The 27,285-nt window shown below is 35.8% G+C and overlaps 3 protein-coding genes across 3 annotated transcripts in view; 1 reads left to right on the top strand and 2 right to left on the bottom strand.

Annotated features, from left to right (window-relative positions):
- The first annotated feature begins 3,442 nt into the window (after window positions 1-3,442).
- SEF (HIT-type Zinc finger family protein) lies at window positions 3,443-6,131 on the top strand. The gene is made up of 5 exons (XM_028207655.2): window positions 3,443-3,661; window positions 3,768-3,876; window positions 3,994-4,096; window positions 5,510-5,616; window positions 5,726-6,131. Exons 2-5 carry the CDS (start codon window positions 3,772-3,774, stop codon window positions 5,927-5,929), a joined length of 519 nt encoding a protein of 172 aa, XP_028063456.1. The 5' UTR covers window positions 3,443-3,661; window positions 3,768-3,771; the 3' UTR covers window positions 5,930-6,131.
- Window positions 6,132-6,487: 356 nt separating this feature from the next.
- LOC114266733 (laccase-12) lies at window positions 6,488-9,260 on the bottom strand. The gene is made up of 6 exons (XM_028207654.2): window positions 8,857-9,260; window positions 8,630-8,781; window positions 8,172-8,416; window positions 7,970-8,098; window positions 6,937-7,887; window positions 6,488-6,840 (listed from the first exon to the last, which is right to left on the bottom strand). Exons 1-6 carry the CDS (start codon window positions 8,971-8,973, stop codon window positions 6,710-6,712), a joined length of 1,725 nt encoding a protein of 574 aa, XP_028063455.2. The 5' UTR covers window positions 8,974-9,260; the 3' UTR covers window positions 6,488-6,709.
- Window positions 9,261-12,364: 3,104 nt separating this feature from the next.
- LOC114266735 (N-terminal acetyltransferase B complex auxiliary subunit NAA25) overlaps window positions 12,365-27,285 on the bottom strand; it is a 28,786-nt gene continuing 13,865 nt past the window's right edge. The window contains exons 11-19 of the mRNA XM_028207656.2: window positions 27,009-27,139; window positions 25,356-25,432; window positions 18,625-18,699; window positions 18,229-18,421; window positions 16,489-16,608; window positions 16,187-16,325; window positions 15,820-15,860; window positions 13,844-14,107; window positions 12,365-13,371 (exon numbers count right to left, since the gene is read on the bottom strand). Of these exons, the coding sequence (XP_028063457.1) occupies window positions 12,679-13,371; window positions 13,844-14,107; window positions 15,820-15,860; window positions 16,187-16,325; window positions 16,489-16,608; window positions 18,229-18,421; window positions 18,625-18,699; window positions 25,356-25,432; window positions 27,009-27,139 (1,733 nt within the window). The 3' untranslated portion in view covers window positions 12,365-12,678. The remainder of the gene's footprint in view (window positions 13,372-13,843; window positions 14,108-15,819; window positions 15,861-16,186; window positions 16,326-16,488; window positions 16,609-18,228; window positions 18,422-18,624; window positions 18,700-25,355; window positions 25,433-27,008; window positions 27,140-27,285) is intronic.

Below are 27,285 nucleotides of genomic sequence, written 5' to 3' on the forward strand. Positions count from 1 at the left end.
TAACTTGTAAAAAGACGCTTAGGCCTCTAAGTACATATATTTTAATTTTCTTTTTATTTTATTTTTTTACTTCAAATGATGGGATACAAATACAAATTTTTTCAAATAGTGGGGTAAAGATTCAAAAAAAAAAAAAAAAATACTATCACATAGACAAATTATTTAGTTTTATTATATATTGTACTCAATAAAATAAAATAAAATTTAAAAGTCTCAATTAAAAAATAAAATAAATTTATTTAATTTTTATTGATGTTTTATTTATTTAATTTTTTAAAAGTTCTAGCAAAATAAATAAAATATTAAAGACTGATTTATTATTGCTATTATTTAATAAACAATAGTCTTTTATTATTTTTCATAATATTTTAACAAAATATTGGATTTACTAAGATATTCATTTTTTGAGAACTGGGTTGCTGTTGTGCCCAAAGGCATAGCAGTCCTACTGTGAGGGCTTGTGAGAGTTTATCCCCAGCCTATTTTGATGATCCTAACCATCGCTATTATAGGGTTCATCAAGCATACCATTGTTGCAAAAAATTAAGTTAATCAAACAATCGTAACCCTATGATCAATACCTAATTGTTTTTAAAAAAATTATTAAAACCATGTTAACCGTTTATTTTTTTAAAAAACAAATGTGCTTTTGTTGTTGGGCTACATATATCCAATTATTATTATTTTTTTTTATGGATAATATATTTGACGAAACTTACAATATGAACGGTTTGGATCATCAAAAGAGGTCTGGGATAAACTTCCATGAGCACGTACGGCAACATCCTCTGTCCCTATGTATCCAGGATTAACAGTCCAATGGATTACAATTCTCCCTTATCCAGTCTATCCCAAACTAACGTGCCCTAAAAGTGGGGAAGGAAATTGGGAGTAAAGCCAAATGCAAGAATGTTACGAATTCAATGACACAATTGTTTGAATCTTAGATTTGTAAGAGGAAAATTACACTTAAGATTTTTTATAATTTGTCGATTGTGTTTGTTTTTTTTATTGCCTCCGTTTGGGAAGTGGGTTGGCTTTTTGGCTTTTTTGGCTATTTTAGCCTGGGCTAAAAAGCTTGGTTTGGGAAGGGCTTTTTGGCTTTTTGGCTTTTTTGGCTTTTTTTGTGAGAGAAGAATGTAATGATTATGGGTTGGATGTGATGTTTTGTTTGTTATGGCTAAAATAGCCTATTTTGTTTTTTGTGGCTAAAATAGCCAAAAAAGCCCGAAAACCATCTTGCCAAACAGAGGCATTGTATCAAACTTTACATTTAAGTTCTTAGGTTGTGTCAGTTTAGCTTAATTCATAACATCTGTTTGAGAAAATGGATAAAAAATAAAAGGCAAAATGTTTTATTCTAAAGGGAATGAATTATTTCAAATCTCAATCACTTTGTGGGGGAGTGAATGGACTATTTGAACCCCTTGATTTTTGTCTAACTTGTAAAGTGACTAATGCAACAACAAACGTGAAGAGTATAATCTAAAATAACAAGAAAAACACAACTCTTTAATCACTCTGTTGAATTTGAAAATTATGAGAGTAATAGGAAAAATAAGAAAATTCTCTTAACGAAACTGTATTAATTATTATCAACCGAACAACTTACAATCATTATTTATGATAAGAAAATTCTAACCTAACTCAGAAGCTGTCAAATAAAGTCAGTTTCTGATTAACACAACAAAATCAAAGAAAATTAGAAAATTACCAAAAAAATTGGATACTATAAAGAAAAAGAAATTTTTTGAAATAAATCTAGTCAAAATCATAAAAATCAAAAGTGGAAAAATCACAAAATTAAATGCTTAAATGTTGGAAATTTGCCAAAATCTACTGGGGTACATGACTCCGTGACATTTTGCGAGTCTCGACCAAATTTTATACGTGTTGCTTTTTTCCTATCCACACATTTCAAAAATCTATGGCCAAGAGCACTCCACACCAGCGACATTATCAATTGAATTAAATTGACAATATAAAATATTCATGAGTAAAATTAAAACAATTAAAATTATAAGGATCAAATAAACAGATAAAAAGACCAACTACAATAGGTCCAAGTAGGGACACCAGGAATTGATTGTCTGAAATGAGCAAATTGAGAAGGCCAACAAAAAAACCTTAAAACCAAAATTGATAAGATAAAACGAGCAAGGATCCTCTCATTGCATTCCCTACTTCACTTTCTCCTTGCAACGGTCAAGATTCATCTTAAAAGAATCTAATGGCTCAGATTACTTTATTAAAAATTAAAAAATAATTTTTTTGGAAGGATCTACATCATTAAATTCTCTTAAAATGAATGTTGACCATTGCAAGGAAGAAGTGAAGTAGAAAATGCAAAGATAGAATCTTTGCTCAGATAAAACATGACAAGAATTCATAATTTGAAATGTTAGAAGGGAAGGGTGCAAATTCAATGAGTGTCACAACTGCTACAATTGTTTAAGCGAGAGATATAGAGGGTCTTTGTTTCAGCTTTTCAGAGCCAACTTATGGCTTTTAGCTTTGAAAAAGTTATTTTGGACTGTTTGGTTAAACTTATTTCAAATAACTTCTGATTCTAATAGCTTATTTTAACTCAAAAAAACTGATTCTGAGAAGCTGCTCACCCCTTACTTCTGATTATCAGCTTCTGCTGTGGACATGTTAATTTATGGTTATACTCTTAAATTTTTTTATTTTTTCTTTTTTTAAAAATAGAAAAAGACTCAAATGGAACATAGATTATTATTATTATTTTTTATGAGAAATGTAGACAAACAAAAAATAAAAATTAATTGAAAAAGCTATTTCACAATTTATTTAACAAACACTACTCAGCAACTTAAATCTATAATCCAACAGTTACACCAAACAGATTAATAACTTCTGATTAAAGTCATAATCTATAATCTGTTAAGCTATAATCTATTAATTGTTTTAACAGTTACACCAAACGAGGCCATAGTTAAAGGTGTCTCAACCATTAAGTCATTAACTCAACCCATCAAAAAAATTTGCTTTTGTCAAAGATTGGTATTTATTTTTTAAAGGCCCAATATGAATATTCACCGGCCTACAATCCTGTATAGTAATAGTGACCAATAACCATGGTTGCAAAGTTGATCTGCAAGAATGCTGTGGTTTGAGCCCCTACCGTCTAAAAAGCCTATAGCCCAACCCAAACATGTATACCCTGTAAAACTTGGGCTTTTAATGGTCTCATGGATAAACTTGGGCTTTGTCTGTTTCTGCTTCACAATTTTTTAGCGTTTGGTTTTTTATGTTAATTTTTATTTAAAGTTAGATAAAAAAAAATACTATATTAGTTGTTACTGACATAAAACATATTATTATATTAAAATTTATATTTATATTAGAGATGTAAATTATATATAATAAAATATTTTTATATTTGGTTAATAAATTTTATTTATTCACGTTCTATTTATTTATTTTTAAATTTTTCTCTAAATCCCTAAAAATAGAGAAGGTCTAAAACCCTAAACACGGCCTAAAACCCTCATCTCTTTCATAACTGAGGCCCCTAGTCTTTGCCTCGTCTCGATTTGGCCTTCAAGGCAGCCCAGGTGACCCTCCGCCGTGGGCCAACCACCGCCGATTCAGCACCGCCGCCGGCACCGCCACTGCCAGCTGAAATTTGAACTCTTAGGTCATCTCTCTTCTTCTTTATCTAGAATTTTCTTTTCTTTTCTTTTCTTTTCTTTTCCTGGTGAAATTTGAAGATTTTTGGTCCTAATTGAAGTTTCTAATTGCAGAGCAATGGACGAGGATACTAGCAATCCACTTCGCCGTATGTCGAGCCGAACTCGCAAGGTTGCTCCAAAAATGGTAGCTGCTCTTGCAAGCAACGACAATCGAACACAGGTCCTCCTCTCAAGTACTTCAATTTTCGCTTATCTTTTAAGTGTTTTATAATGGTCGAATGAAATCAATTGTAAGAGTGGGGATTAATTCAAAGTTTTGGAATCTTTAACCTTTCAGGCAGCTCTTGCTCGTCTTGAAGCTTTGGAGAATGATAATGCAGGGGCAGAGATGATAGAGATTAATGAAGATGATGATGCTTCTCTTGACGACGATGATCAAGGTCTGTTTTCAATTATTTCTTCTTCTCTCTTTACTAATTATCCTATCATTTTTTTTTTAATTTAAATTTTTGCTTAGGAAGTGCTTATTCCATGTGTTTCATTTCATGTATATCCACAACACAACAACTTTAGTAACAATGTCTTAGGCCATATCCAACCCTCACTCAAAAATTTACCTAAATTTGAGTAAATATTTGAATAAAAGCTTTATTTGATATGGGGCACTCCAATGGAATGGACAAACTCAAATTTGAGCATAAATTTAAATTTGAGTAAAACTTTCGAATTGGTAGAGTGGTAAATTTGAAAGCTACAAATTGGTCCTTAAAATTTTGAGTAATCATTTGAGTCGCCTTTGATTTGGGTTAAAAAAAGAAAAAAGAATAAAACTCAATTTGATATAAATTTGAGTCGGTAGTGGAGAGTGTTTTCTGTGATTTTTACCCAAATTTGAATTTGATATAGGTTTGAGTCAAGGGTTGGAAATGCCCTTATATTCACTTTCAGATAAGTTTTGGTTTTTGGTAGTCTAGTTTTATGGCAAGCATGGGATTTTTTTGTTTTTTTTCTTAAGACCGTTTCTTTAGCAACAGCCAGTACTTCCACATTCCTAACCAGGCAACCATTTTGGTTTTGATTTTGACAATTTAAAATCCAAACTACTACTTTCTCAATCTTTTCAGTGCACACCTTGTCTGCAACACATCATTGTTGCAAAAGATTTCAAAAGACTAACTAGCCATGTTGAAATCCGATTTTCCCTCCTTTCTTTTAGAAGGGTCTAATGCAAGCTGTTTGGGATGTTTTGATTTCATTTCTAGGTTAGTCAAGAAAAAATTCAATTTGCAACACTTCATATGGAAAGATACATTCTCATCTTTTAAAATGTTTTAAATGTAATTGAATGGTCAATTAAAAACAGGGTTTGTTCTGATGGGATCTGTCTTGTTCAGTTCAATTTGAACAAGCTAGAACTGCAGAGGAAACAAGGGACAAAGAAATGACCTGAACTTATTGATGAGTTATGGTGTGAGAGTTATTGTTCTCATAATTAGAAAAGTTGCTTGGTGTCTGACTGGTGCATTGGTTTTTTGGTTACAATCCAAGATACAGTGGTCTAAATTCTTTCCTTTATGTCCGCAAGTTGGAGCAATTATACTTTCTTTTCTCTTCCTCCTCTCTCTTTTAAGAAAAAGAATGAAATGAATATCAGTTTACTGGTTGAGTTCATTCCTTTTCGTTTGTGTGTTTCATCCTTTTTTTTTCCATTGCATGTCATCATGTCTTGATGGGTTGGGGGTTTAAGACCCTCTTGCAGTGTTTGCATGAATCTGCTTACTTTGTTAGCTTTTGTCTTCCTCTATTTTTCTTCTTTACACATCTTTTGTGTGTGCGCGTGTGTGTTTTTCCAGCATATATGAGGAAGCAGTCAAAAAGCACAAAACGTAAAACCCGTCAGGCAAAAGCACTTGAGAATGCGAAGAAGGCCCCAAGAACATTCCTGGAACTTGTGAACGAGGTAAAAATAGAACTGTGACTTCTCATTTTCACATTTATATTTTTGGCTTCTAGTTTCCTTTGAGACTGGATGGAACTGATAATTTTTGGTCATCCCTCTTTAAAAATAGGCAAACCTGGAATCTTTGCCTCCTCATGTGCCCTCGTATTTAAGAGCAGCTGTGGGCCCTCCAAGCTCCACCTCCCGCCGCCATTTCTGCACTGTTTGTGGATTTACTGCTAACTATACATGCGTAAGATGTGGAATGCGCTTCTGTGCAATCCGTTGCCAGACTATACACAATGATACTCGTTGTCTGAAATTTGTTGCTTAATTCATGAGAGGCTTGGGCTTCCAAAAATGATTTGGAGCTTACTTTGTGTTCTATTTCAGAGCTTTTATTTTATATGCTATCCAGTGATCACTTTTTTATGTTCAAATCATAGCCTCTACATGGTTTCATGCCAATGGAGCCATTTCTGTCCATGTATATATTTATGGATAACTCAGCCAGTTAGCTTTGTTCTTCCTCTCTATTTTGTTTCTTCTTTACAAAATTTAGCACGGTCAGTGCTACCTGAAAACTTGTAGGGGGTTGATTTAGTTGAACTCAAGATCAATTATACAGAGAGCTTGTTTTAGCGTGATACTTAACTAGACCTGGCTCATTATGTACACCTGTTTCCAATAACTTAATTGAAGGTTTGAATGTTCACTTTAATTCCCTCCTCCGTTTGAGATCATCATTTACCTATAATGTAGAGCCATCCATTTGAGCTTTCGATTATTCCCCTATTTGTTTTGAGTTTTGGTGGCCTTTGCATTGCACTGTTTCAAAAGCTTCATAGGTGTCGTAAAGGAGCAAAGAAGAATAGCAGGAACAATAGGAGGATGAAAATATCAGGTACTTATTATGCAGTAATAACTATAAGAATATTGGATTGAAATTGAGGTTACTAATTATGAATTTGAAAGCCAACTCTTTCTAGGCGTGGAAAATTTAGCATTTAGGCAAAGCCTGCCAAATCTTCTGCTTAATGAAGCCAAATTAAGACCTGGACTAGTGAAAACTCCCATCTTTTTTTGTAGCCATTGATTGTGATATCTGATGATTTTAGCATAGAGGGAGATCTGCTGGAGGAGGTTGTATGGACTGCAATTCGCCCTCTCCGTTCTCAACCAAGAATACCATAGCCAAACCCCAAGTTAGATGAGTATCTATGTGACAGTGCATCAGCCAAACTCCTGTTTTGGACCAGGTAAATATTTAATACTAAACTTTTAAGGAATTTACAACCAATGAGATATATTGAATCATTATGTTGATTACAATCATATTACCTGGATTATCAGCTACAAATCGGATGACTGCCCATCCACCAACAGGAACATCAATGGTATTTCTCTGTGGTGGATCAACGAGGTTAAATTTTGCATTATCTCTTGTAGGGTTGAAGTTACCAAAGCCTTGTGCAACAACGTAGAATTGGTGTCCATGAATATGCATGGGGTGGTCCTCTGTTGCGAAGATAGCTGTATCTTGTAGCACAATCTGTACTCTAGAACCAAACTTAATTTTGTAGAGCTTAGTCCCAAAGGTAGGTTGCCACAATGCACGGCTTACATTGCCCGTGTAATCAAATTTTATTGGTGGAACAGCCGGGAAGTCTGTGGTGAAGACACCGGGTATACTTTGGTAGTACGCTTGGAGTAAAGAGGCCTTACTTGGAAGTATGAAAGACACATTGTTCATGCTAGCTGCAAAACGGGTATTATTTGGCCCTTGACATTGGGGCCCAGGGTTGCAGTTGACAAACCCTAACCCAATTGTGAAAAATAAGTTGTCATCGATCTGAGTGGGGACTTCGACATTGGAAGGACTCTTAAGTTGGGTTGTAAATGCTGTCACAGTGGCTGTGTCGTTGTAGGCTGGTAGTCGTGGTAAGGTTGGTTTCAAGGGAAACCCTAGTTGGGCATTGCAAGGGGCGGATTTGTATTCAAGGATTGCAGTTGTGGTGGTATTGTCAAATGGTACACTGGGGGCACTGGCATAGGCACGTGCAGCAATGTAATAGCGTCCGGGGGTCTGATCAGCAGTGAGGAGGACACTAGTCGTCTGACCGGGTCCCAGCATGAGGGTTCTGGTTGAAAAAGGCTTCATGTAGGCACCGTCAGCACCAACAACAGTGAGTCGATGGTTGGCTACTGTGAAGAAGAGTTGTTGATTTAGTGCGGCATTGATGATTCTGAGAAGAATTGTATCACCAGAATCCACAAAGAATTTCACAGTATCTACATTGTAATTTAGATATATGTCAGCTGCTTAATGCTAGATTGAGGGTAGTACTCATGAGGGTCAGGACTGGCTACAAACCTGTGCTGGAACATCTGTATAGATCTCCTGGTTGACCGTTTATCGTGTATGCATCAGAAATATTTGGAGCTGCACCTGTAAAAATCGCCTGTCTTAGGACATCCATGGGGTCTTGGTTCCACCACTCTCCTGTTCATCATCGTCAGTGACTGTTATATTGGTTCCTTAATATTAGTAAGCACAAATTGTGTTAGGTATTTACCAAGAAGAATAGGGATTTCAAGCTTTGGCTGCGGGAAGGGGTACGAGGAACCCAATTTAGGGTAGATAATGAGTGCTCCAAAAACAGTAGCTCTGAGCCATCTGCTATGACCGTGCCACCAGAACGTTCCATCTTGATTTTCGATCATGAAACGATATGTGTAAGTCGCTCCTGGTTGGATTGGGCACTGAGTCACATATTCAGGGCCGTCTGCCCACGGCGTTCCCCTCTGTCTTACTCCATGCCTGATGAATAGTGTTTGTGATGATTTTAAATAACGGTAGGATACACATTGATGTTGGCTATACAATTAAATATAGGTCCGTATCGGATAATATCAGCCAATATATAATGGTATTGGAGGTCCAAAATACAAATACATAGTGGCCAATATTTTTTATCAATATACCAAGTTAACTATCAACCATACAAACACAACAACAATCATACACGATTACCAGTGGATGGTGACGTTGTAACGGGCACTGTTTGTGACTTTAATTTCGAGAGTGTCTCCATCCCAGACCTCCAATGTCGGCCCTGGATATTGCCCATTGACGGTAATTATCTTGTGAGTTGTACACAACCTCTTCACTGGTGTTTCTTGAACCTATGTCAATGCAAGAGGTTGTTAATGTCCTACTCAATATCGCTGCAGAGAAGAATGAGAAAGAAGAAGACGTACAACAAATTCATGGTATTGAGTTTCCGCATTGGCGAAAGAAGCTATGAGAGCAAATAGAGCAAGGCTGGGGAAGATGACACCGCACCATGGTCTCACATGGAGATTTTGAGCTTCCATTATCTTCTCCTCCTCAGACTTCGAGTTGTTTTTCTAGTCATGGTTGTGGGTTCGACTTTGTGCTTGAGCAGTGATTTATGGTGCACTTAGGAGGGAATAAACAACTTGGTCAACCAGGAGGTTGAAAATCTTAGGCAACTTAACTTGGTCCAACCATAAAGAGGATTTGGTGCACCCACTAGCTCTATCAATTGGTTAAACAAATGAAGATTTTGTTATGGGTAACCATAGAGTTAGGAATTATAAGGGTGAGCTGCTTATACACAAACTCCAGACAATGAACAAGTACTTTTCATGGGCTAGAAGGGCACTTTGTGATGTCAGCCAATCAGATGTTACTTTTTTCTTTACTTTTCTTTTTTTCCTTTTTTTTTTTGGGGGGGTCAATGTAGAAGATGGTTTTTAAATATAATGAGAATTACATCAAATAAGATATTTAATTAATTATTGTGGTTACTTCAATAGTTAGAACCTATATTTCTCACGAGCAATGCTAGAGATTCACATTTTTAACTCACAAATTCACCTACAATGATATGTCAAGGGAGTTGGACTATCATTGAGTATGTGACAAATTAAAAATTAATACATATCATATCACATCATTCTGAGTATAATTATGGGAGCATTATGGAGGCCTCAAACATTTTGCATTTCTCACTAGGAAGGTCATGGTTCTTCCCACCCTTCCACCGCACCAAAAAAATTACATTTAACTACATTAGAAAGTTCAACACTACATATCAACAAGTATATAATAAGCCAAAAAGTACAAAAATCACAAGATCATCTAGAGATGTGGAAATCAAGATTTCAACGATTAAGATAGATATTTAGCAAGCCAACCATATCAAACATTAGTATTTGTTCTATTGTTGGTTGTTAGAGAATCTCATGTGACTATTGTACTAGCCATGTCCTATGTATGTCTTATAAGTTAGTCCTACGATACCCCCCTATCTATATAAGAAGCGTCTTATGATCAGAGCCATGGCAGCTTAAACCCATTTTCTTAGAAATTTCTTTATTGCTATTAGCCCTAGTTTCTTTGGACTTTTAGTTTTTGCTATAAACATCAATCAGTTGCAAGAAAATTCAGTTAGCCAAACTAGTCATACACCAATCTCTGGACAATATCTAAACTTGCTTTACATAGAGCTAGCATTTTTTATTAGCACAAACCCCACAAACATCCTGGTTAATATTTTTTACATCAACAATCTCTTGAACAATAGCATTGATTGGACCATGATAACATCTGAATTCAAACAAACAATGGGCACAACATTAACTATTATTAGCACTAATGATGAGGCTTTAGAACATTAGTAAAAGATAGTCCATCAAAGAGTGAAAATGTTTGACAAAGGGATTGCTAGGTAGGAATATAAGTAGGACTAAAATGTGCTTACCAAAAAAAGAAAAGACAAATGGTAGGCTTGAATGCAGTGGCAACAGAAATATTTTTTAGAAAAAGTAGGCTTGACTTCAATGAAAGTGCATTGGTCTAACAACCAACTATTACCTTTGGTAAATTGGGTCAAGAACTGTTTTTGATGTGCCTGTTGAGCCGTCTAATGTATTAAATTAACAGCAATGGGAGAGGGCTATAAAATCAGTGGTTCAAATGGCTCAAAACTGTCAAAATGACGTCGTTTTAGGCACAAAATGACGTCGTTTTGACAGTTTTGAGCTATTTGAGCCATTGATTTTGTGGCCCTCAAACATTTTTCATTACCAAATGGGGTCATTTTCTGAAAATCGAAGTAGTGTTAATTTGATAGTCAAAGAGTGGAGGTCAAGTTGTGAAATGGCTGTTTTGTGTAGTTTATTTAAGTTGTTTATAATTTTTTTTATTCTTGCAATTTGTGTCAAATTATTTGATGCAGTTTCTTTTTACAATTTATTAAGGAGAATCAACTTAAATAAATTAAAAAAATTGATAATCTGAAAATTGTAGTGGATGTGCTTTTGACTTTTACATTTAGAATATCAACTTTTAATTTATAATAAGTTGCACAAAATAGCACCCTCATTAATAATCTACTTCCTTTTTGACTTGCTTGAAGTACGATGATTGATGAAGATGAAGTGAGACACACTTGCATCTTCCACCATGTTTGTTTCTATGAAGAAGATCACATTCTGCTCGCAAAATATATAAAAAAAAAAAAAAAAAAACCTACTAATGGTATTTCCTTTTTTTCTTAATTATTTATATTGATGGTTATTTTTTCAATCATAAATCAATTTATTTTATGCTGTCTGTTGGGAAGAAAAATATTTTTTACGATTTTTTTTTTCAAAAAATGTTTTTAGAGAACATTTTTTATGTTTCGTGGTGGTGGTGGGATGAAAGTGGAGGTGCAGGTGGTGGCATGGTGATGGTGTTGTGGTGGTGGCAGTACTAGGGTGATACTAGTAAAATTTTAGTTCAGAAAATGTTTTTTGTCTTTTAAAAAGTGAAAAATATTTTTTTTGTCTAGGCTTAATTTTCATTGATCATAAGAAATATTTTTTTTGTTGACTTTTATTTTCTATTAATACCAATCACCAAAAAATATGAAAAATATTTAGAAAATATTTTCTATTCAAACAAACGGAGTATTATTGGGGAGGAAATAGAGGAAATGAAGTTGTTGCACTCAAGCTCCATTTGATAAGTTGTTTTTTTGGCTAAATAAATCAAAAAACAAAAACATATTTGTTTTTAGCTAAAATGCTAAAACAAATTAACAATTACTAAGCACATCAATTATTTAGTTCTAAAAAAACAGAAGTAAAAAAATAAAATAATAATAACAATAATTGTCAAACCCGACCTTACAACAATAAAACACGACCTCATTTATCACACTTGGTGAAGCACCTCATTTCTTTGGTCCAACCTCCCTCTTATTGGGGAATCCACGATAATCCAACACGGTTGGAAAATAGATTGGCTTTTTAACTTTTTTGATTTTGTTAATTTAGAATTAAAAAATCTTATTTGAGAAGAACTTTTTAACTTTTTTAACAAATCTAATGATTATAGGTTGAATGTAATGTTTTGTTAAGTTAAAAAACTTATTTTATTTTTTTATAATTATTTTAACAAAAAAATCTCAAATCCCAACTTCCCAAACGAGCTCTATGATCCCAATCAACCATAGTCAACTAACTCAGCAAAGAGGAGCCTAAAATTCCACTTTGTCAGAGCTCACTTTCTCAAAAAGCATGCCCTGCTTTGGCTCAATTGGTCAGAACCACTAAATATTTTACTCCATTTTAGAAATCTTCGTTTTTGTCCTTCAAAGTTGAAAATAGAGAAAAAGAATGGGCAGCTTACCTAGTGATCGCAATATCCTCCAAGTGATGTGAAAATTAACACTTTAACGACCACCATAAAACATGAAAAATTGAATAATACATACACCAAAATCTATGGTTAAAGAATTAATATTACAAGACAGTTGTGCAATTGTCAACACTCAGAGAAGAAAACCCATGTTTATTTAGTGTACACCGTTGAACAAAAAATCTAATTCTAAAAGAAAATTAAAAAAATTTAAAATAATAACCGTTACAGAAAGTGCAAACACTCAACCATACACCATTCTAGGCAACCATCAGGCACGAGATCATCCCAGGAAATGCGATAAAGAATAAAAAAAACACAAACAAGGCATGAATTTGTGTAACTATCAATGATCACTTTCAAACTTGCTATGCATGCAATTTCAGCGCCTGTAATGATTTAACTTTTAATTCACAGATCTGGAGAAACTCTGACAGTACAGTAGACTGCCCGGTTACTATCTTTCTAGCAATGTCAACATGACTCCAAGACTTCAACGCTTGGGAGATCCGATCACCGAGTTCTACATCATTCATGGACGAGATTGAAGTTTGTAGAATTTGGAAAACCTTCCCGGGCCCTTCATTCTGTTCTTTCAACCCAAGGGAGGAAAGTATGATTTCCACATTTCCATCGAGGGGACTCTTAATTTGTTCTCTTAACCAATTCGCAACCTCCTCTATCACAGCACATAGAGACTGGATTGAATCCCTGATTTCTTGAGACAGTTGGGAGTTTGTCGGCTCTGCAGGCCCACCTTTCTTCTTTTTCTTTCCAGACGGAAGGGCTGATCGGACACGAGACTGGATTACAAGACTATGCCATGCCAAAGGTTCAGTAACCAATTGCACTAATAAAGGAAGATCACTGCCAGGTGATGAAATTAACGGTCCCATTGATCTAAGCTTCTCTAGGATACACTTCTCGAGCAAAGAATTCACAATGTGCAAAGAAACAGGTCTACATGCATCTTTATCTGGTCCGAGCTCATTTGAATTGATGTTCCACGCATTCAAAAACACGGCAAAGTTCATCCAATCAATCAGGTCCGAGCTCAAAGCCTGCCCAAGTTGGAAAACTTTTTAAACAGGAAGCCAATTTTCTAAAATGAACGTGCATCTACTCCAAAGAATAAAAAATTGTAGAGATGTAACAATTACACCGAAGATTACTTTTTCTCTCTTCACTATCCATTTTTATGTGGTGAGAAGGCTTCAGATTTTGATGAGGGAGCTTTAAAGGGGCTGGTGGTCTTGGTATTCAAAACTCAAGAGCAGTTCAAAAAGGCTTTGTTGGGGAGGTGGTTGTGGAGATTTGCTTTGGAGAGTGTTTGTGCAAGAGGGTGGTCGTTGGGAAATATGGTCATAATTTGGGAGGTTGGTCAATGGGTGTGGTGTTATCAATGAAAATAGTGATCTTTTAGCATGTACTAGGCTGCATCCCCTTTTTGCACCGTTGAACATATTATCACTAACCAAAAAATTAGACCGATAGCAAGAAAAGCACAAAATGAAACTGATGCTGAAATCATACCTCTGAAGAGTTCCTGCCACTTGAAATTGCAGAAAGCACTTCTATTGCATCCTGGAAAGGAAATCCCAATAATTTTGCATAGCGTTCCAGTAGAATTTTTAGCTCCAAGGAGACTTTAGGGTCAAACATGGAACCATTGGTTGCCATATTTTCTTTGAGGGATGACGAAGCACACTGGATAGACAGATATATCATCCGAGGAAGAAGGGATCTCTTCTCAATAGCTTTTGGCACATTTGCTTTAGTTCGTTTAATGTGATGTTGCTGCCACAAAACACAAGAAATTAGCATGCAATGCTGAATTTCTTTCCAAACCAAATGTGGCATGGAAATATAAAACAAGAATGCAAGGCATCAGTACAATAGACGTAAGAACATCTATTTTGTGATTCGAATTTGAGTATAAAAGATATCATAGAAAAGAAAATTTCTTATAACCTCTACATCGAAGGATTTCAGCAGCAAGGTTCAAATATGAAGGATAGAACTTTAATTAACTCACTCAAGCTAAATACATTATTCTACGGAGTTGTTTGGGGTGTCCTAAATAAGTGCACTTTTTGTCTTTTTGGACTAAAAAGTTGAGGGAAAAAATATAGATGTTTGGGTTAACTTTTTGACTTTTTATGGAAAAATGTGTATTAAAAAATTGTATAAATAAGTGTATAGGGAAAGTTATAGATGGAATAGCCCGCACGGTCGGAAGCAAGAAGGGCAGTGAGGCAGAAGGTATAGTGTAGGAGATTGATTCTCTCCTTTTCGGGCATAAATTGGACGGTGTTGTTCGGCCCATGGGGGCCACCACGAGTCCCGTTTTACTAATCGGAACCGTTCAATGTGTAGAACTTGTAGAGTACTATATGCTTGTAAAGAATCAAGTTGATTGAATATCAATAGCTATCTTATCGTGTTAGTTTTTCTTGTCAACTGTTAACTATAACACCATCCATTTTTTATACAAAACTAATTTGATCATGTAGTTACCGATTTCAGATCAACGTGATTTTTTACATGCATATAGTTCTGGACAAGTTCTACATATTAAACGGTTTGGATTATTAAAACGGGACCTGTGGTGAGCCCCCACAGGCCCAACATTCCCGTCAAACTTAGTGATTTTATATATGTAATTCTTTTTTTTTTTCCCTCTCACGGTAGTACAGGGTCATTTCAGCTGTGTAAATTGTGTAAATTTTGTTTGATTAAAATATTATGTATTTTAATTTTTTAATATTTTTAATTTGTGAATAGCGATAACTTTTTTGCTTTTTTTTGTAACTTTTTGACTTTTTAGCTTTTTTGATACACCCCAAACCAGGCCACTAGATTACTCACAAGCAAAATACATTATTCCATTAACACTAGATTACTTTCACGAAGGTTCTGAGCTTTATAAAAACACAACCACATAAGAATAACCTTAATTAAGCAATAATACAGAAATTGCACTCCTTTTAAAACAGTCGGGCATGTAGCAAGATAAAACATCTTCTAGTAAGATACACATAATTAAGTGCACACAGAAAATTTCTAAAAACAGATTCTAGAACAGAAATGTAAGGACTAGCTGACAGCCTAAAAACATGAGCAATTTTCCAATTTGAGTTGATAAACAGGATTGCTTCAGCCAAACAGACCACAAGCTCTCCAAGCATGTAACTTGAAATGGACTCAGCTCAAGCAGCTAATAGACTCGTTTAACAGTCCCACTATAGACTCCATCAAGTTGAAGGGGATCAATTTATGCTTACTAGTGAAAAAAAAAAAAAAAAAAAAAAAAAAAAAAAAAAAAAGAAGAAGAAGAAGAAGAAACCTTTATTAAACAATAAGTTGAATCCAACAAGTTGAAGATGACCATTAGAAAGTAATACTCCCCTACTAAATTATTAAACAATATTTCAAGAACACCTCTTACGCTTCACCATAACACCAAACAGAAAATTTGAGGTATGATGTTAAGGACTAAATTTCCATACCAAATTTTCTTTAGGACAGTAAGATACTCCTTCAAATGGTCCTGCAATCAAGGATAAAAATCCAATTTAGCCTAATCAATCAAAAAAAGGAAAGAAAATGTAATTTTTAATTTGAAGAAACACACACACACACACACACCATCCACAAAATTTAGCAGATTTCCTGTGAAAGAGATGCAAATATTTTAATTCTAACATCCAGTTTTACCAGGCATCTTTTCATAAAACTTTTTCTCTACATCTTTGTGAGGTGAAGTTTGGGGGAAGGATCAACAGACTAGCACAAGTTCTGTGCCAAAAGAACATTGTTGAAATCTAAGATTTGCAATTAAGAAAAAAATTGGAATGAGGTGAATACAATACTGACCTAGAAGATAATTTTTGTCATATGTTGGCGTCCACCAAGGCCGTATTTGCAAATCCTCATTGAAGGACAAAAATCTGCATCCAGTCTCACTTGAGAGCTCTAAAGAGTGAACTCCACACTTCAAGCTTTTAAGGACAGACTATAAGGACATGAATAAATTATAAACCTCTGTTAAGCATATAAACATTATATAGTAGCATAAATAGCAAGAGCTTTAAAATCTTTACTGGAAAAAACAAACCAAACCAAGCATTGTGTCCCAATCAAGTGGAGGGGAAAATAAAAAGGAGAAGAAAAAATACCTCTTCGTCTTTAATGTTATCTGCATTCTGCTTTAGTTGTAGAATGGGTGCTTCAATCTTTGCCATCAAATATTGTCCAGAGTGTTGTAATCGTTCTTTAAATTGAACAAATTCAATTACCTGAAATGAATACATGAAGGTACTATGGCTGAGTCCTATCCTGATAATATCTAGAGTGGCTCTAGTAACACAAAACACACATCTTTTTAGCATGAGCAGATAGAGGGTTTACAACAAAACAGAAGCAATTATTTATTGACATCACCTTGATGCACAGTTTACACACACACACACACACACAAAAAAAAAAAAAAATATGAAGGGAAAAAAAGAAGGGAGAAGCTTTAAAGTAATTTCAACTCCAATTAGCAATTACTCACAGCTAATGTCCATATCAAGTTACATAGAACATTTGAATCATCCCCTTTCTCAATATGGAAATTTATGTAAAGAGAAAGATCATTTAGCATGGTGATGTGAAATTTTTTATTAAAACAGCTAGGGAAAAGAAAATGAAAGGGAAACGAGAATAGAATTAGATGCTAAATTTTTTCTTTTACCTTTATTTCCAATTTCCCTCCACAAATCCAAGATTCAAACACAAACATTAATGAATTCTGATTAAACCAGCATTGAAAACTTTGAACAGGTAATTTTTTATTTTATTTTATTGTTACTTGCTCAAATAGGTGTTGGAAAGTTCTTGGAAGGTGAGGGGGAGTTCAAAGAATGGCACTAGTCAAAGTAGCACCTTGCCAATGCATGAGAGTAAGGGGAAAACAGGACTCCGACAGAGTGAGAGAGGATTAACGGCTCTGTGTAGAAGGGTGTGAATTTTAGTGTCTGATCTTTCCATAAAGTGCTCTGCTGAGCCTGCGTGACACAAGGAGAGGGGGAGAGGATTGTTGACAAGTTGTCCTCCCTCTTGGAAGGGGATTGGGGTACAAAGGCTACTACAAAGTTTTTTCCGTTTTGTCTAGATGTTGGAGTACATTCTTAATTTTGACAATTTGAAGAGGAGCTACCTGCAAGCCAACTGGTGTAGCATGTGTAGAAGGGCAAAGGAGAAAATGAATCATTTATTACTGTGCTAGTGCTATAACATTGCTAGGGAGCTCTTCCATTGAAAATTTGCTTCAGAGATCAGAGGGAGTGCAACTTGTAAAAGGAGAGAACAGTGGAATGCACTTCCTCTTTGAACACCATTGTTGAACAGGAATCGTATAAATCTTACAGACACAGGGTGTTTATGAGAGTACGTGCATGTGTGTGAGAGAGAGGGAGAGGACAGGGGGGATCTTGGTACAAGGGAGCAGAGCTTGAGAGATCCATTAAGTTCATTTGAGTTTACGAATGAAACATTCTAGATGGTGAACAACTAAATCTCCCCCGTTTATTTAATAGGAAAAAGAAGAGTGCCTGGGACAAAAGCAAGGTACTACTTCAAGTAATACCTAGAAATTGATTAAGGCCTAGTTTGGGAAGACTAAATAAGTGCACTTTTTGACTTTTTATGAAATATGAGTTGGGTTTGAATTGGATTTGAAGTGATGTGTTAGAGAGGTGATGTGACTTAAATAAGATGATGTGACTTAAATAGGATAGTGACTTTTTGACTTTTTGTCTTTTTTCAATCTTCCCAAACTAGGCCTAAATATATCATGTCTTCCATTATACAAAATGCCATCAATGAGGAAAGGGAAACCAAGAACAGCTATTATATATAAATATCTTACATACTTTTGAGTAATTTCGATGGCGATATGCAAGAAATGTAAGATCTGCAGATTCTCTGAAGTGGTCATCCATGAATCTCAGATAATCCCTCAAAAGATCACCTAAATCTACCCAAAGGGGAGATGCCAACATCTGGGGTAAAATATGGTGCGAAACAGTTTCCAGCAAAATGTTCTTCACATCCAAAGACTTATACCTACACGGGAACAACAGTCATTTATTTTATCAAGTAGGAGAAGAAGAATCATTACTACACCTATTGAGGAAAAAGGTGCTGCTGAATCAAGACTCGCCAAAAACATAAGCTGCTAGTAAATCTGAAAGTTTGGGCACTAAAATCAATAAGCAACTAGAAATAGTATAAAAAAGGAAAAGAAAAGGGGAAATTAACCAAGTTACCATTGATATGCTAATGAAAGGGCGCCCAAGTGAGAATACAAATGCAACAATAAGACCTTGTACTGCCAAACATATCTGTCAAATATTATCAGAGATGCACGTTATCTGCAGGAACAAGTAACTTTTTGACATAATAAACAACAAAATAACTTTCAAATTGGTTAAGGTATAACTTATGAACCAGCAATTATCTTGTATGCATTGACCGTATCATAAATAGAAAATAAAACCACTAGGGATAATGTCAATTGTCTGCATTCAGTATTATATTTGACAATATGATACACAACTTGGTGCTAATTCATCAAAATATCTCACAAACAGGTAAAAACATTTTCAGATGAGGATTCCTGAATACTGAGAAAAGGAAGGACTGACACTAAATAACTTCATTTTAAATACAAGATATTGCTGCAAGTCTTCATGTAAAGCAAAGACTACGGTAAACCTGTGAAAATAGGACACTTCTCCCAAGAAACATCAGCTTCTAGTCAACCCGACACACTATCAACCCGTGTCACACTTCTCTAGACACTTAGAAAAGAGTAGTACTGTATTTATTTAACAAACATCCAGAAGAACGAGTCAATCCATTCTTTTGTGGCAGCTTTTCAGAGTTTCCCCTTCCTATTACTCTATTTTAACCCAGCATTGTTCTCCATATGCATACAAATTCAAACAAGTATATATATTTGGCATAACAAATTCACGGACACAGATCATGCTCACAGATATAACCGTCCCGTGGTGTCAACATTTTGGAGAGTTGGCAGTCCAACACCATGTGATCATGTCTATCATGAAACTGCCTCCCTACACACATTGACATAACTTATAATTTAAGAGCCAACCATTCAATGTGCAATGTGCACATTAAGACTCAAAAGTAACAAAAGTGAGAGTCTGATTATGGACCATCAACAACCTGTTTACTATCAAAAGTAAGTAAAGGTTTTGCTAATCTAATTAAAAAGATGTCCAGTTACTTCGCTTTTCCAAACTACAAGTATGCCACTTGTCCTCTGATGTAGCACATGCACACCACTAAAACAAACAACTGTGACTTTGAGTTTGTGGTGAAGAAAGGTTACAAGAAACTTGTGACTTAGAATTTAGACAACAGGAGAAAATGACAGTTTACAAGCAGGAGGTTGTAATTGGCCGCATTTTATGACAGGTTGTTGGCATTTCAGAAAGTTGGTTGAATGAAATTCTGGACATCGATTGATTATTCGGCGCTTTCAGGTGTTAAATTAAGGGAAAATATCAAATCATTGGTATTTTTTTAAAATAATTACAAATCAGTGATAAATTTTACAAATACTAACAATTAAAATTATAAATTTTTTCATCAATATATAATTATTTTTTTAAAACATCACTGAGCTGTAATTACCCCATAAATTAAAGGGTAATGAATAAAGCAAAGCATTAAACTTTTAGAAATAGATTTGCAATGAAAACTAAAGACACTAAATGGATTTATGATTAAAATTGAGAATTCCTCCAAGAAACCTATCTGAAATTCCTCAATGTTGCATTAGGCCAAATGGATTTAAAATAACGAGATTCATCTTTAAATTTACAAATATTAGACGATTGGCAACTAGGGTTGGATTGAGAGGCCAAAGGAAAAGGGTAGAGTAGAGGTCAGAGATGCATTTTATTACAATCCTTGCGCAATTGATATTCCCGTTGGGAAGGATTTCAGATAACAAATTTTACCCTGTTATTTGACATCCTTCGATATATGGCTCTCAAGTCCATTCATAAATATTGCTACGGTCTAAACCTAAATTGAGTTATATGCGGTTCATTTGTAAAACGTCACTTTTATGCCTAACCGTGTTTGGGATTTGCTTTTTTTGTATTTTTTGTTGGCTAATTGTCATCTTTAGTGAACATTTTTTTAAATTTTTTTAAAAATTTTAGGCTTCTGGATTCTACTTGATGAGATGAACTGAAAAAATTAAAAATTTAAGGAAAAAAAAGTCCAGAAAAGACCAATAAACAAAAAATAGTGTATTTTTTGGGCTTATTCTTTTTTTAGAATTTTTCTGAAAAAAAAAAAAAAAAAAAGAGATTCGTCTACATAAGACAAACTAGAAAAGTAAAAAATTTTGCCATGGTTTTGAATAAAAAGTCACTAAAGACAAAAATAAATAAATAAATAAATAAATAAAAATCAGAAAAAGGGGTGGCTTATTTAGCACTTCCCAAACAGCTTAAAAAATGCCACATATACAATTTGATGGACCGCACGAAAGTAGCCCTCATCTTTTGGAACTTTCTCGTTGCTGAGTGCATGTTAAATGGGATCTGTCTCTGCAACAGAACCGGAGATGTAACCGAGAAGTAGAACAGGTGGTTTAATGGAGAAGAAGTTATTATCTAGTGTTTGAGGTCAAATATAAATATTAATGACAAAGCTGATATGGCATAATGGCATTGGGTGCCGTTAAATGCATAGTTTACAGCTCAACCATAGGAATTTAATCTCAACTACTAAATCCCTTAAATGATAAATGCCAAATTTATTCAAAGCAAATCCATAAACATAAAAGCAACCCCTGCTCTATTCCCCAAGCATAGGTTGAATCACAAATCACAAATTCTTCAATTATCTAGAACTCAAATCAGTATAATTGTAAAATACAGATATCTATAAACTGCAAGATTACTCCAACTACAAAGACCAGCATTCCCTATAGATGCAATAACTAGGTATAAAATAAGATTCGTTTCATAAACCACTATTACAGCAGCTGTTCAGCAAATATGTAAATTGTCAACATACTCATGCCTCTTAAAACATAACTAAAACTGAACTAGTAGAATACTAATGTCAACAAAAGTAAAATGGGAGTTGGGTAACCAATCTACCATGGACACTGACTAAAATCTCTTCTTGATTGGCGCCCTGCTAAAGTTTGTTCAAAGCTTTCGAAGTGGATAACAAAGTGATCGCTACCACATCATCCACCCAACTCAGTAGACTAAGAGGCCAATGGATCTCTCATCATAATTCATAATACCAACATAATAGTTACATAGGTATCTAAACCCCTATATGAATCAATGTACCTACATGTTGTGCAATACTCCTAACATGATTCAAATCATAATTTAGGTTACTTTTAAAGAGAAATGTAACACAATGGTTCTACAAACATGGCATCTACAACCACACCTTTAACACATATGACTTCAAGAGGACAAGCATGTCACTTACAAAAGACTACATGAAAGGAGAAGAGAAAAACGATAGAATTGCTCGATGCCAATATATATATATATATATATGTATATGTATGGTAGAAATAGATAGAAATGACAGAGAAAACATCATGTTCTCTATTTGTCAATAGCCTCATCTTTACCTGAACCAATCCCATAGAAGAGCAAATGGATCTTGAAAAAAAAAAGATTATCTTATAAATTTAGGATCCAAATGATCATAATCAAGAATAAAGTTTTCATACGATCTTGACCTTAAGAGTGGCCACTACACTAGATTAAGGTTAAAAGAGTGAAATAAAATTAGAATTTTATATTATTAAAAACTCAAATTTACCATCAACTTTTCTGTTATTTAAAAAAAAAAATGTGATCATTGAACATGTTAGAATTTCCCATCTTTACCTTCACCTACTCCACTACACACTCCACTTCACCTACCTCCACTTCACCACACACTCCACTTCACCTAACCCACTATCACCTCCACTACACCTACTACCACATTTTCTTCTATATATAGATTGTATAGGAATTGTAATTAATCAATCTTGTAATACAACAATCTTGTAACATCAATCAATAATACATAAATTCTTACATGGTATCAGAGCAAGCTTAAGAAGCTAGTACTTCTGCTTCCCCGGCGGGCGGCAGCCTCGCCTTGGCCGCCCTCCGGACCTCTACACACTAACCGTCTCTCATCTCTCTCTCTTTCTCTTACTCAAATTTCTGTCTCTCCTTCAATCTTGCGTCAGCTACGGAGGAGCGTCGAACCTGTCAAGCGTGTATTCATCAAGATCCGTGGGCGATAGTTTCTTGTCGGCAGACTCGTCCTTGCGAGGCTCTTCCATTCTTCATCCTTTTCTTCTTGTTCACCGGATTTTTTAAGTTCACCGGACTTCTCAAGTTCAACCTCCAGATCCTTTGATGGGTCAAGTTCAGTATCCGTTTGCATTTTGCAGTCGGATCCCTTGAGTCGGATCCCTTGAGGTCATTATCCGATGTTTCCATGGTGTTGCCGGCATTTGTTTCTTCTGCAGATTCTGTATCTGTTGTATGCACTGCAGCATCATTCTTGTTGCCACAACTTTCTTGATTGCTTGGTGGAGTTCGAGGATGTCTAAGATTTGCATCATACCGCAAAGGTGCTGGAGGTGGTCTATAAGTGTAGGGAATTGAAGTTTCCAGATTTGTGTCGACTAAGAGCCCAGTAGAAAGTGCAGAGACTGTGCCATGGTGAGCTGACAAAGGCTCGTGCTTCTGCTCAACACTCTTGATGACACCAACAGCCACCACCTTTTGCACATACCCATACCCTTTTTTTTATATTTTTTAAACCAATCTCCACCCAACATCCCACTCAGACCATCATCCTCTTCTCTTATTTTAAAATATCTCTATATATATATATCTATGTTTATTTTATTATATTGCACACACCATCATCTTTTCTTTATTTAATCAAACCCACTCAGATTGTCTTCACCTTTCTTTTATTTATACATAATTATCATGTTTTTTTCTATTCCACCCATGTGGGCTTGTCTCCCATTATTATTATTATTATTATTATTATTATTAAAAAAAAAAAAAAAAAAAAAAAAAAAAAGAGGCAGACGACGAACTTGCACAATACACTCATTTTATTCATCTCGGGATCAACCCCGATCACCATTTTCCAACATAAAAAAAAAAAAAAAAAAAAAAAAAAAAACAACCACATCCACAGTGGGATTTTTTCCTTCTCTACTCTGCAGCCGGTCTTTTCTTCTTGCCCCCGTCCTGGGCAGCCCTTGCCGGTGTTGCCTCCGTGTTTCCCACTCCACTGGGCACGATCACTCCCCCATACTCCTCCACTGCAGCATATGGCGGCCCTCCAAATCGGAACATCACGGTGGCTTTCCGCTTCAGCTCCTTGTTTTCTGCCCTTAGCACGCTTATCTCTGCTCGCGCATCCTTATACATGCGTTGGAGCAGAGACAGCTGGGAGTTTAAATGCTGCACTTCATTTGTCCTACTCTGCAGCCGGTTCGACAAATTTGTGACCGCCGTCATGCTTTCCACACATGCCTTCAAAGTATACTGATTGGCCTCCACATCCGACAGCACTGCCATTCTTTGCTCCACAGACCGCATCGGAAAGTTCAACGGAGTATACTCCGGGGCGCTTGGTTGAGTTTCCAGTGCCACCGCACCAGTTCTCTCTCTCGTTGACTCATTGAGGTCGGGAAAGAGGGTGAGCAGCCCGCGGGAAGACGATGAAGCCATTTTCTGGGCAACAAAGTGTTACAGACTATTTTCTGGGCAACAGAGTATTACAGACTCTCTCTCAGCAAACGGAACTATCTTTCTCAGCAACACGAAGGATTTTTCAGAGGTTTCTCTCAGTTTTTTTCTCTGCCTCAGCCTCTGCCTTCGTCTTGGTTATATAGCCAAGGCAGACACGCGCATCGCGCGCCACTTGACGCCAGACGACAAACGGGCGCGCCAGCCAAGGCACTCACGTGCCTCGCCATCATGTCCGGCACATCTTTTTATGACTTGGGCTCGCCTTTTGATGGCACGCCTTTTTATGGATTAGGCACGCCTTTTGAAAAATTGGGCACACCTTTTGAGGGTGCGACTTTATAAGGGTCCGACAAGACTCTGTAAACTGTCCCGACATAGATTCCGGTTAGTTTCTACAAGGGTCCGACAAGACTCTGTAAACTGTCCCGACATTGATTCCGGTTAGCTCCTCCAAGGGTCCGACAAGACTCTGTAAACTGTCCCGACATTGATTCCGGTTAGCTCCTTTATGGGTCCAACAAGACTCTGTAAACTGTCCCGACATTAATTTCAGTTAGCTCCTTTATGGGTCCGACAAGACTCTGTAAACTGTCCCGGCATTGATTCCGGTTAGTTTCTACAAGGGTCCAGCAAGACTCCGTAAACTGTCACAACATTGTCTTCTACAACGGTCCGACATGACCCCATAAACTGTCTTCTACAACGGTCCGACATGACCCCATAAACTGTCTTCTACAAACGGCCCGACATGACCCCATAAACTGTCTTCTACAACGGTCCGACATGACCCCGTAAACTGTCTGCTACAACGGTCCGACACGACCATACAGTGTCACCTATCCTTTTTTATTTTTATGTATTTTCTTGTTTTGTTACTCTCTCCAAACTCAAGTTGGTTAGTTTCTCTCCTCCTTGAGTTTGCGGGGGGCTGTTAGAATTTCCCATCTTTACCTTCACCTACTCCACTACACACTCCACTTCACCTACCTCCACTTCACCACACACTCCACTTCACCTAACCCACTATCACCTCCACTACACCTACTACCACATTTTCTTCTATATATAGATTGTATAGGAATTGTAATTAATCAATCTTGTAATACAACAATCTTGTAACATCAATCAATAATACATAAATTCTTACAGAACAGTTGGTATAAAATGACAATGAAGCAAAAACAAAAAATTAAAATTCTGACCTTCGTATAGCCAAACCGAACTCCAGAACCATAATTGACTCCACCAAATAGCCAAGATGCTTAGTACGCCAGAATAACTATGCACAAAAGTTAAAGCTAGAGATGTCAAGGTAAGCCTCAAAGCAAAGAATGTAATTGTCTAACTACTGGAATTAAATACCAATTCAAAAAAATGGATAACAAAACACTCAACAAGATAGCTTTCGCACACATGAAGCAAAACAAAACATAAGAAAGTGTCTGGTACTAGAACATTTCAGCGTTTTGTAACACTACAGGATTTTCATTTAATGGTCCAATTGAAGACAAAAGATTGATCTGACCTTGGAATGTCAAGAGAAAAGCAATTAGGATGAGACCATAAAACACACATGTATTACATGATAACAAGCACAAGACAACGAGACTTTTTGTTACAGCTATTGGGGGGGTGATTATAGCTTATTTTGATATGGGAGTCTGTGCCATATTGTTTGGTGCAGCTTCTACTTATATCTTATTATGCAGAAATAGCTTAAATAAGCTAAAAAAAGCTGATTATTTAAAAGTTACGGTAGGGGTGCTTTTAGCTTCTACTTTCTGATTATCAGCTTTTTAACTTAAAAAAACTCCTCCAAACAGGTCCAACAAAACAATAAAACACCAGCATACATATATGTATGTGCCTGTGCCTAAGAAGCATGGACACGGACGCGCAACACGACACGGATACGATACAGACACGCCGACACGCCAATTTTCAAAAAATGCAGGACACAACACGTGGGAGGCACGCATGAAATATATAATTTTATATATTTATTATATGTTATATATATATATACGAATATATCATTCAAAGATAATAAAAAACGCAATATGACACTAATTCCTATAAATTTATATGGTTTTGTTTTATTATTGTATTTTAAATTGTTTTATTCGAACTTATATTAGTTTTACATGTGTCTAATCGAGAGACGCGTATGTTTAAGTGATAGACAGATGTGCTTCCAAGTGTCTAAAGAGTATCTGGGTCTTTAAAAAAAATTAAAAAATAGGACACGTTTTGAAGAGTGTCGGACATGTGTCAGATAAGCGTCCAAAGAGTGTCGGTGTCTGACACGGACATGGACACGACACGGATACGTCACCTTCTTAAAAATGTCCATGCTTCTTAGGCCTGCGCACATCTGTGTTTGGATATATACATAATATATATATATATATACATATATATTGAGAGAGAGATGGTCATGAGTAGGAATGACTAGTTATGGAGTGGACATAAGTGTTTATGTTGGTAAGAATGGGAAAATTAAGCTAGAAATGACGGCATTCTTGTTGGTGGCAACAAGAGCCAGCAACGGACGCAGCTATGGCTTGGGATGCTGGAAAACTCATTGACTGTGATTACTTTAACAGCGACAATAAAGGCTGTTAGACGACAAGAGAGAGAATCAGGTTAGTTAGTATGGCTCAAAGCTCTACCCAAAATTGGTTTCCGCTAAATGTGTTACTGAGCTTAGATCGGCCTCAACTAAGTTGATGCCCATCCTGAATTTTTTCAGGATGAACTGGCAGTTTCAGGCCCTAATTTAACAAAAATTGAAAGTAAAATAAATAGATGTAAATAATAAAATAATAAATGTTTGCAGAGGCAACACATGATACCTGAACCAAAATGTTGGACACCATAGACAAAAGATCTTCACCATGCATGCTCTCTTGTACATCCAAATCCTTTGAAAGAGGAAGGTTCTGACAGTACATCTCCGCCATTTGTACAGCAAGACCCTCAAGGTCTGCAGAAGAGCTGGAGTCAAATTCTTTTCTTTTCTTTTTTCCAGATAAGTAGAGCTGCAGTGAATATTCTACACAAATATATGAACACTATAAACATTAATATTGTGATTCCTACACCCTAGCATCCTACTCCCCCTGTAATTCA

The sequence above is a fragment of the Camellia sinensis genome, chromosome 3, assembly GCF_055761805.1.
Source record: "Camellia sinensis isolate YWXY chromosome 3, ASM5576180v1, whole genome shotgun sequence".
In the NCBI taxonomy this organism is placed as follows: domain Eukaryota; kingdom Viridiplantae; phylum Streptophyta; class Magnoliopsida; order Ericales; family Theaceae; genus Camellia; species Camellia sinensis.